Source organism: Nipponia nippon, unplaced genomic scaffold (genome assembly GCF_047370975.1).
Source record: "Nipponia nippon isolate SJK-2023a ecotype South Korea unplaced genomic scaffold, ASM4737097v1 scaffold_3, whole genome shotgun sequence".
Lineage (NCBI taxonomy): Eukaryota > Metazoa > Chordata > Aves > Pelecaniformes > Threskiornithidae > Nipponia > Nipponia nippon.
This window is the reverse complement of record NW_028262347.1, coordinates 4740086-4750609: the sequence shown is the minus strand read 5'-3', so window position 1 is coordinate 4750609 and position 10524 is coordinate 4740086. Positions and strand designations below refer to the sequence as shown.

At 41.3% G+C, this 10524-nt stretch overlaps 1 protein-coding gene across 1 annotated transcript in view; it reads left to right on the top strand.

Annotated features, from left to right (window-relative positions):
• The window catches only part of PRKCQ (protein kinase C theta), a 66603-nt gene extending 56522 nt beyond the window's left edge, over positions 1 to 10081 (top strand). Inside the window, exons 18-20 of the mRNA XM_087766628.1 lie at positions 3552 to 3740; positions 6590 to 6718; positions 8065 to 10081. Of these exons, the coding sequence (XP_087622754.1) occupies positions 3552 to 3740; positions 6590 to 6718; positions 8065 to 8220 (474 nt within the window). The 3' untranslated portion in view covers positions 8221 to 10081. The remainder of the gene's footprint in view (positions 1 to 3551; positions 3741 to 6589; positions 6719 to 8064) is intronic.
• Positions 10082 to 10524: the final 443 nt, after the last annotated feature.

The following is a 10524-nucleotide window of genomic DNA, read 5'->3' as shown; positions in this document are numbered from 1 at the left end:
AGAGAAAGCTCCCTTAACCTGGTGACCTCACACAATGATAGATCTTACTATGGAGATGCTTTGACTAATTAGGTGGCAAATTGGGCCCAAAGAAAACATTTTTCAGCTCGGAGAAGAACTTAGGAGTCATCCACGCATCATGTCTGACATCACTCTGAAATCCATTTATTTGCCATTCAAGATTTCATTTCCTGATTTTAGTGTTTTCATGATGGATATTGGTACTTTCCAAATGGCTTTTAAAACTTTTGGTTTTTTCCCCTCCACTATAATTCATTGATCTTTTACTGTGCACCAAGGGCTCGATTCTGATCTAGGTTACACCACCGCTAACACAAGGGCTGGTCTCTTCGAATCAATTGGATTTGTATTACCTAAAAGCAGGTGTAAGTGTGCTCTGCAATCAAGCTGCAATTGTCTTTTATTCCACTTCAACATGCTTTTATTTAAAAAAAAAAAGCTATTTTCTGATCCTAAAAAAAGAGAGCCAAGTGATAATCCATTATCTGTGATTTTACTTCATAGAAAAGAGAAAGACTAAAATAGCTCAGAGTTTTATTTCTGCACCATCAGTTATTTTAGAGATTCAACGAGTGCATATAAAACATTTTACCTCTAAATTGAAAGCACTGCTAAAGTTTATGGATCATCTCTCCTGCCAGGGGCTAGAAAGCACTGGATTTTTTTGTCAGTATTTCAATGCGGCTGCTAGCACTGTAATTTGTTACAGACCCAACACCTTGGCTACAGCAAATAACGGGACTTTGGGTCAGTAGACAAGCAATTTTTTATTTCAAAAAATGTTTGGAAAAAAAAAAGACTTAACCTGAAATGAAATTTCTGAGTTTGTTTATTTTTTCCAGAGAATTGCAAAGCTAATAAATCTTTTCCTTGACTGCCATAAAACATTTAATTTCATTCTCCAGTCATTTTATACTTTAAAAAGTAAAGCCTTATAAAAACAATATGTCTTTTCAGAAGGAAATGTTGGGGTGATTTTGTTTGTAAGTGACTCAGAATAAATATATTTGGGAGTCTTACTCTTTCCTTTTTTTTTTTAGTATGAATGAAACACATTGTATATATTGCATCCTATATTCAAGTTATAGGTTTTTTGTCCTTTTTGCATCTCCTCTTTTGGCATTTTTGGAGATAGATGTGTTGTCATGAACAGTCTACATCAGCTTGAGTTTAGGCTTTTGATATTAAGGTCCTGCTCTGCTAGATGCCACAGGTACATTAGAAAGGGATATGTCTCACGTAATGTAAGAAAATTCATCTAAAAGTGAAGCATCTGATGGGACTTTATAGTGTTGTAGAAGGGCAAACATCCCAGAACACAAGTAATCCCTTCCTACCTTAGGTGTGTAAGTCAGTTAAATCACCATTTTTCCTCCATTGGAATGGAATGGAATGGAATGGAATGGAATGGAATGGAATGGAAAAGAATAGAATAGAATAGAATAGAATAGAATAGAATAGAATAGAATAGAATAGAATAGAATAGAATAGAATAGAATAGAATAGAATAGAATAGGCTATTTCAGTTGGAAGGGACCTACAACAATCATCTAGTCCAACTGCCTGACCATTCAAGACTGATCAAGTTAAAGCATGTTGTTACGGGCATTGTACACCAACAAGCTTGGGGCATCGACCACCTCTCTAGGAAGCCTGTTCCAGTGCTTGACCACCCTCTCGGTAAAGAAATGCTTCCTAATGTCCAGTCTAAACCTCCCCTGGTGCAGAGACTCTGGATAACTAAACTAATAAGACACATAATTTTTAGGCAATAAGATGAATCTGGACCCAAGTGACAATTTACAAGCAACACAGACAAGGTATGAAAACAGAGAAGAAATTACTCACCTACTTCCACTGTACCTCAGAGCCAGCAGTAAAGATCACCTCTCTAAATCATAATTTTTCAGCTTTCAGCAGTTTCATATGTACTGATGTGGATAGTTGTTTTCACTGGTATTAAGCCACCTCCATGGTTTGTCACTGATACCTACACCATAGCTATAGTATAGGGGATAATATGTGCAACCAGGCTGTAGGCTCAAGAGCAAAGATTGTGCCTTAAAATGAACTATTCCCCTCTCCAGATCTAAAATCCTAATAAGGATCCTAGACATCATAGTCATCACATGTACCTTTAGACATCTGCAATGTAAATGTCTATATATTAGCAAGTCATCTAGGTTCCTTGATAACCAAAGGAGAGAAATAGGAGGATGTATTTTACAGCAGGTAGATACTTAGCTGGATGTCTAAAATTGGACTAATTCTCTTCCTTGACTATAAAAGGAGCTAATGATCATAGAATCATAGAATCATAGAATGCTTTGGGTTGGAAGGGACTTTTAGGTCATCTAGTCCATCCCCCCGGCAATTGGCAGGGGCATCTTCAACTAGATCAGGTTGCTCAGAGCCCCATCCAGCCTGGCCTTGAATGTTTCCAAGGATGGGGCATCTGTCACCTCTCTGGGCAACCCGTTCCAGTGTTTCACTACCCTCATCCTGAAAAATGTCTTCCTTATATCTAGTCTGAATCTACCCTCTCTTAGTTTAAAACCATCACCCCCTGTCCTATCGCTATTGGCCCTGCTAAAAGTCTGTCCCTATCTTTCTTATAAGCCCCCTTTAAGTATTGAAAGGCTGCAATAAGGTCTCCCTGCAGCCTTCTCTTCCTGTTTCAACTCCAGCTATCTCCATAACAGATATCTAAAGGCAAGTGAGATTAATTTTGCTTCCCCACAGGGGAGGTTTGAGAACTTGGTGGTGTCTGGCCAGGTTTGTAGGGGAAGAAAATGCCACATCCTTTCTTAGGGGAGGTTGTCGCTCCAGCTGACCCTCCCTGGCCCCCACACACTGGATGTAGCCTTCACTTTATAGCTGACACAGAAAGGCACAAACCAATAGGCTGACTGAGGACAAATTCCCATTCCTCTACCTATAGCTCAGTTGGTCTCAAGAGGACAGATCAGCAACTGCTTTCCCATTGTTTTCCTGGGGCAGATTTTGCGGGGATAGATTCACACCATTTCCACTGACTGATAGTCCTAAAGTACCCTTACACTGCCAAACTTGTAATTTTAAAATACAACTTGTGTGACTTAAATCAGTCCCAAAATGCTAATACCTAACCATTTGTCTTCTTGGAGTTCACAAGCATGCTTTGAACCCTTGGGATAACTTGGAGAGCAGGCAAAAGATGACTTGACTCACTTTTTATTTCAGATCTCTCTGGTAGCCAAGGATTTGTTCAAGTAACTTAAGAGTAATTAGAGAAACACAGAACCTGTTATCCATAGTGCAAAGGACTGTTTTAGCACACAGATGTGGCTGCGATTTGGAGCTCCCTCAACCACAGCCTCTGCACCACTAGCAGATGCGCTGGCTCATGCTTCAGGCAGAGGGAAGCACCTCTGCTATCCCACTCAGTGCAAAGTGGTTGTTGAAAGGTCAGGGTCTGGCCACCCTTCTGAAGTTGAAACACTGATGTCAGACATTTTGTGTCTGTCTTTGTCACTTCTCTCTTTGGGCAGATATTGCTGGGGCAGAAGTACAACACCTCCGTTGACTGGTGGTCTTTTGGCGTCCTCCTGTATGAGATGCTTATTGGCCAATCTCCTTTCCATGGCCAAGATGAAGAGGAGCTTTTCCAGTCTATCCGTATGGATAACCCGTTCTATCCTCGCTGGCTTGACAAGGATGCAAAGGACATTTTGGTGAAGGTAAGAATTACCACACATTGAACAAAAGTCTTTTTGCCAGAACTGTCATATTTGATTTGTGCATATTCAGCTGTTGTTCAGAGAAACAAGTTTAGTGTGATAGGACCAGAGAGTCACTTTTGTGTCTGTGGACCTCAAAGCACACCTGACCTAAGTCATAAGGCCATCTTTGTGTTGTCTTTCTCCTGAGTTTTGAGGATGGCTCCTCACATCCAGGAAGTAGGATCGCAGGGTATCAGATACCAGCAGAGATCAGTTTCTTTGCAGAGCGATCCCTAAGTGTGAGGCATGTTAGCTCCTGGAAAAGATATTCTACCAGGCTTCAAACTAAGCGTTACAGAGAATTCCTTGAAAATTATGGCTTTGAAGCAGTTCTTGTGCCTCCGTCAGAGATATGAGGACGTCTAAGGTAGATTGATTTGGTGTTCAGCTTGATTTTCAGTAGAGAATATTTTGCATCTTTGCACTGAGCTAAACAGCAGGAAAACAAAGCCTGAGCTGTGCCCTGAAGTGGTGGAGCTACTTAAGCTGGTAGCACCATGTTATCTGGATTTTTGGCCCTTTGAATCTCCTGCATAGCAATGCAGTGTCCTTTCTGAGTGGAGCACTCCCATTTCCCTCTAATGGGCATCCTCCTCGTCTCTTAGGTTCCTTTCCATTAATACACTGATTTTTTCATTGCCTCCTTCTCAGTCCCATGCCATTTAGCATTGTAGCCCTCCTGGCTTAGGATGCAAATTATTCTAGAGTCTCAAGATAAAAATGCAATGAATTCACAGCTAGTGTAATAAGTTACCTCCCCTCAGTCGGGCTTTGGACTGACATTGAACATGATCTAAGTTAAGAAATTTTACCTCAAGATGGAGCACGGTGAGAGAGCATGTACAGAGGGTTATAATGGCTCAGCTGATATGTGGTAACTTGTTTAGCACTTGATTTTGGTGATATTTCACCTACAGGCCCTACCTTTACTTTTTCATTTACAAAGTGACAGAGCAACATACAGCATTCCACTACAAAAAAATGGAGAACAGGAGATTATTTTAGCATCTATGCTGGGCTCAGATGTTTAGGTATCACATTAAAATGATAATAATTAAAACATTCAAAAGCAATTCTTCAGGAAGACATACCATAGCAGACTGAGATTTTGAACGTCTGTTTCTGGGACATATGCTACCATCTTTCTGCACAAACGACCTGTACTTCTGTCAGGATTCAAGATGGTAATCATCTTCATACCAATCAATAAACTTCCTTGCTTAGTAAAAAAACCATTTTCTCCATTATGGGCTACTCTCATTGCCACTGACTCTGGATAATTACATATTCCACCCTGCTTAATGCCTGTATTATCAGCACAGAATTTAACCTATGGAATCTGCACTGCTGTGTAACCAGTTGTCTGTAGGACACTTCAGTTTTGGTGAGGCTTTGCCCACAGTATTCACCAAAACCCAATGCCTGTTTTTTTTTCAAACAGGCCCTCAATGGTCCATACATCAGATTCTTTTGCTGCTACTTTTGAAGTTAGATATTTATATTTGTTCTTTAATGAGTGATATCTATTGTATGCTCACTGTTGGCCAAATAGATACTTGTATTTATTATTTGCTGAGTGGTATCTCTTGTATTCTTACTGTTGGCCAAATAGAGTAGCAAGAAACTTTTACCATATGAAACCCAAATCCATTTTGAGATGACCTCCAACAGCAAAGTGCTTTTGAAAATTTTCCCTTACCTCTGAAGTAGGACATATTGGCTGTATTCAGGTCACTTGCTGTCAAGTGTTGCCACTATTCTTCTCCGTTGACTTTAGAGGGATCTAGGATCTGGCGTTATACGGGCTAGCTGGCCTGGAGGCCCCAGACATTTTACTGCAGATGTAAAGATAAATTTTAAACTATTCACAGCCACCATTACAGCAATATTTCAGCACTACATCCTGTTCACGAGCATTGAGAGGAGCTCTGAAGCATTTAGCGCTCCTGAAACTCTCCCCCAGAAACACTTAAACTGCTTCCAGAGACAAATGGCTCCTGCATCACCATAAAAACATCTATGACAAAACAGACTATGTTTACACCAAAGTGAAGAGTGGGCTCAGACCTGCACATAGCTGATGGTGAAAATATATGCCCCCAGTTCTAGCTTTTTCCTACCTTCAGCAAAATTAGTCATCCACAGGACTTGTAGCCTGCAGTGTGCAGCAAACACAAACTGTCTGAATTGGGAGTCTTTTGTCAAAGTAGACGGTTGTCAGCATCTGAGCTAGTCAGTGGAGAGAAGCAAGCACTTCCAGGGTGTATTTTATCTCATCTTTAAGTGTGTAAAGGAGGTCAGATGATTTGCACCTAAGATGACTGTTCTTCTCCATTAATTGTAAAGGGTCAAATAGTGACACTCTAAGTGTCCAAAGGTATAGGAGGTGAATGCAACCCCACATAGGCCACACTAGTATTTTCACAAATTATGCTTATATTTCAGCCCTAAAAAATTTTCTGATAGCAAGAAATTGTCCAGACAAAAGCTTGCAAGTGCGATCCAGATATTTCACCTGTGTAGTTGCATATTTGCATGCTCAGACACATATGTTGTTGTTGCTGTAGCAAATTTGTCCTCTCTCTCCTGCAAAGGACAAATATGGCCAAGGTCTCTCAATTTTGGTATGTTAGGCTAGGAATCCGAACTGGTTCCCCAATCAGAAATTTAGTAAGTTAGAAGAGTCTTCATACTCTCACTAACCATACTTAAGTTTGAAGTCTGAGGCCCTATCTGGTAGGACTGTCCTAATGAATACACTTTTATTGATAAAAGACTAAGGTATTTCTCCTTCTTCAACATTCTAGCTTTTTGTGAGAGAACCTGAGAGGAGACTGGGAGCAAGAGGGAACATCCGCCAGCATGCCTTTTTCCGGGAAATAAACTGGGAGGCTTTAGAAGAAAGAAGGATGGAGCCTCCTTTCAAACCAAGAGTGGTAAGAATATGTCTTCTTTCAATTCCACCCATCTCACATCTTTCTCTCCTGAATGATTCATTTCCAAAATACTTAAACCCTCCAGCACATGCTGGCAATAAACCAAAGCCAGGACCCACAGTAATGTTATAAACCCATTTATTTAGGGGCACTGTCCAAAATCTTCAGACATAGGTCTTTAACGTCAGAGACCTCAAATCCTGTTTAGATTCACAGAGTCAGCATTTTAAAAGTGGATAAATGCCTGCTTCACGCTGGAACTAACAGTTTAAGGCACCAAGTTAAAGCTTTCAAAATGCCCTCGAATTTTCAGGGATATCTTCTGAAGTTGCTTTGCACATGCAGCCTCTCTGTGTAAAAGTAGATGGAGGACCTTGGTCTTAGGCAGTCAGAATGGAAAGCGTTGACTCTTACTTAAATGTCCAAAGGCAGATTAAATTGTTCACAGGCTGTCTGGTATGTTGTGTACATCAGATACAAGCAGCTGAAACCATCTACAATTTGGATCTACCACAGCCTCACTCATTGTACAGTCATTGGAAAGATAATTGTGAACTATGTACGTCTATTGTCTGGGCTGCCTGACTTGATCGTCGTGACTACTACTTTCTGATGGCTATAAGCCCAGGTCTGGTATGGCCACACCTGAGAAACCACAAATTACTCATCACTTTCTCAGTTACCATAGCAGGGGTCTGGATGCCACTTAAAACACCTTCCCTTAGCCACATAAGTGCAACCCATTCTGGAGGATTTCTCCTTCACTGCACTGCAGAAGGCAAAGAAGGAAAAGCAGTTCAGGTAATCAAGTGGTTGGCTAAGTTGGGATAGTCCTGACTATTAATAACAGTCCTATTAAACTATTAGATTCCTATTAATTACAATAATATAATTTAATTTGACAAGTGCATCATAGTCTCATTTTACAGTCCTTCACAAGTGTTATTTAATTGATGTGTCCAGCCTGCTGTGTTACAAAGCTGTAACATCCCTGCTGGCAGAATTAATGGATTGCAGGCTCAGTGCCTCCTATATAATATTTATTCCCATTACTACTTCAATAGGATGGTAATAAGCAAGTGATTATCACTGGTTGCTGGATATTAAGAGCTCAGGCAGAAGTTCACTGCAGTTTGACATGTTACTGTGCATCGTTTGAGCTGGAGTAACTAATCATTGTGCAAAAGGCCAAGAGCAAACACATTGTGGTTTCCCTGGCTGAGCTGAGCTTGCTCCCAACTAGTTGAGCTGAGCCTATAGGAAGCAGCCTAATAGGGCCAGTACCATTGTAATGAAGATCTGAATATTAGTGGTTTGACATCAATTTTTTTTTCTTTTTCTTGAAGAAATCTCCGAGTGACTGTAGCAACTTCGACAAGGAATTTCTAAATGAAAAACCTAGACTGTCCTGTGCCGACAGAGCACTGATTAACAGCATGGACCAAAATATGTTCAGCAACTTTTCTTTCGTGAACCCTAAAATGGAGAAAATATTTTCCTGAGATCTGCCTTACTGAAGGGATTCTCTGTAATGGTTTGAGTAACACTTTGTCAACTGAAGAATGTACATGGCTATTTTTATCAAGAACCCACCAGAAAAGTACCTCAGTGAAAGTTTGTACCATGCCTGGAGGCTTCCAGCTTAATCCAGTCTGTAGCAGATGCCAGCCACTCTTCACTAATGATGAAGTTTCTTCGTGGTATCTTTTGGTCTCTCTTCTCTCTTTTCCCAGTGTTCTTGAAGTTGAGAGCATCTGAAAATGAGGAAGTGAAAAAACCTATTCCCACTACTTGTACACAGAGCCAATGGGTTTCTCTGTAAGAAAAAACAAGTATATTTGAGTTTCTGGTGATGTCAGTGCCCATTTCCGCAATTTTCACCTCAGCCCACCTCCTTCTGAAGGACAAGTGGTTTGCTCAAGGCCTGACGGCATCTGGGAAGGCTTCAGGCTGGATGCTTTTGTAACCTCCACTTGTACATGTGCAGAATTGTGCATGTGTACACAGGAGCTTTGAAGAAGCGATTTCACTCCCTACATACTTTAAAAGTAATGTTCACAGGTGTTAGGATTCAATTTTGCTCCACTGGGACAAAGAGACTTTGCAGGTGCCCATTCCAGCGTCTGTACATCTCAATCAGAGGCCCTGGAGCTAAGGACTCAACCCCGAAGAAGGATCGTTGCCATGGCAAGTGTCAAGATCAATACAGAAAACCAGTGGTTTACACTTAGTACTTGAGCAGGAAGGATGGGAAATTGCAGTCCAGCAGAAAGCCTCGGAAAACCCCTGTTCTAAAGCTTTAACTGTCCTTGCACACACCAGGCTCAGAGCAAAATCTGGACTGGGCTTTCTGGAGTTTTATCCTAAAACTGCATGAGAAAGGTGGAAGAGGTTTTCTCAAATCATTGTTTAAGCATCATAAAACTGGCCTTCCAGTCACAGCATTGGCATATTTTACTTGAAAGGTAGTAATCAGTCCTTGCAAAGGCTGATATACTTTCTCTTACTCTAAATGATGTCCCAAGTCTTTGGTATGCATTGCAGACATAGGTCAACAAGCTACACCCAACAGTCACAGGGCAGGACAGCACATCGGCTGAGGGTGGTCCTCTCCTTCACCTTGTGACATTTTGCTGTGTGTTCTATGCCTTTGCATTCTGTGGAAATGTAGATGGGTTAAAAAAATCTTTTCTGTGATCCTTTCATCATGGGATCCTTTTAAATAAAGATGCACTGTTTTCTGAGGTTGGAGAGATGTAGAACCGCCCAGTTACTGCTTGTCACTGAGACACCAGTTAAATACAGGGTCAAAATTAAGTCAAAGCCCAAAGAGAGGATTCTTCAATAGCTGAGACTTAGGGAGTCACCCCAGCTGGTGTTAGGCTCTAATTGAAGTGTATACATTTGGAGCTTCATTGCATGAACCCCTCCAGTCCATAGGGAAAGAGAAGGTCTAGAAGGTGAGACGTCCCAAAATCAGATTGCCTTCAGAAGTGCCTTTCTGGCTCTACTGGACCAGGCTGTCAACTTAGACCTCCCAACAGAATGAATGTGGCCTTGCAGGCAGTGCTGGGATACCACTGGCAGTGACTGCAGGTACCGAATCCTGCAGGACCAAGGGCAGAAGTGCCTAATATCGACAAGAAAAGCAGAGTGCCCTGAAAAAGGTTTCAGTCCAGTGACTCTCATGAAATCCTTGTTTGTGCTGTATGAAACACAGGGGGCATCTGTGCTCACAATTTGTGCAGCTGGTCAGCATGTTTAATTAGAACAGTTAACATGAATTTTTTAAATGCCAGTGCTGTTTGTACAGTTTAATAAAATGTTGTGTACAATTGGAAAATGGGCATTGAAGTGATTAAATAGGGACAAAGAACAGAGGTGCTTAGAAAAGCCATTAAAATGGCTCTCTGCTTTCTGGGAGATGTTCCCCAGGGGAATTTCAACCCATAAATACAGAGGATTGGCAAGCATTCGAACAACTGTAACTACTCCACAGATCAGTACCTAAAACAAGGATTTGGTGCTGTGCAAAGGTAACCAAGAAGAGGGTAAAATGTTCCTTTTCACTACCAGAAGGTGATGCGGCTGTAAATGGGTATCTCAAAGGGGTTGCAGAGCCAGATGTGCAGAGGTTGTTACTATTAGAGGGCGATACAGGTCAGCTTCCTTTGACACCTGAATAAGGCTGGATCAGCCAAGTCCTGGGAAGGCCTGACTCTGTCCACATGCTATGGATGGAGTCTGGATGGCCTGATCCAGACTCGAGATTGCATTTCTAAGCATTTGAAGATCGGAAATATCCC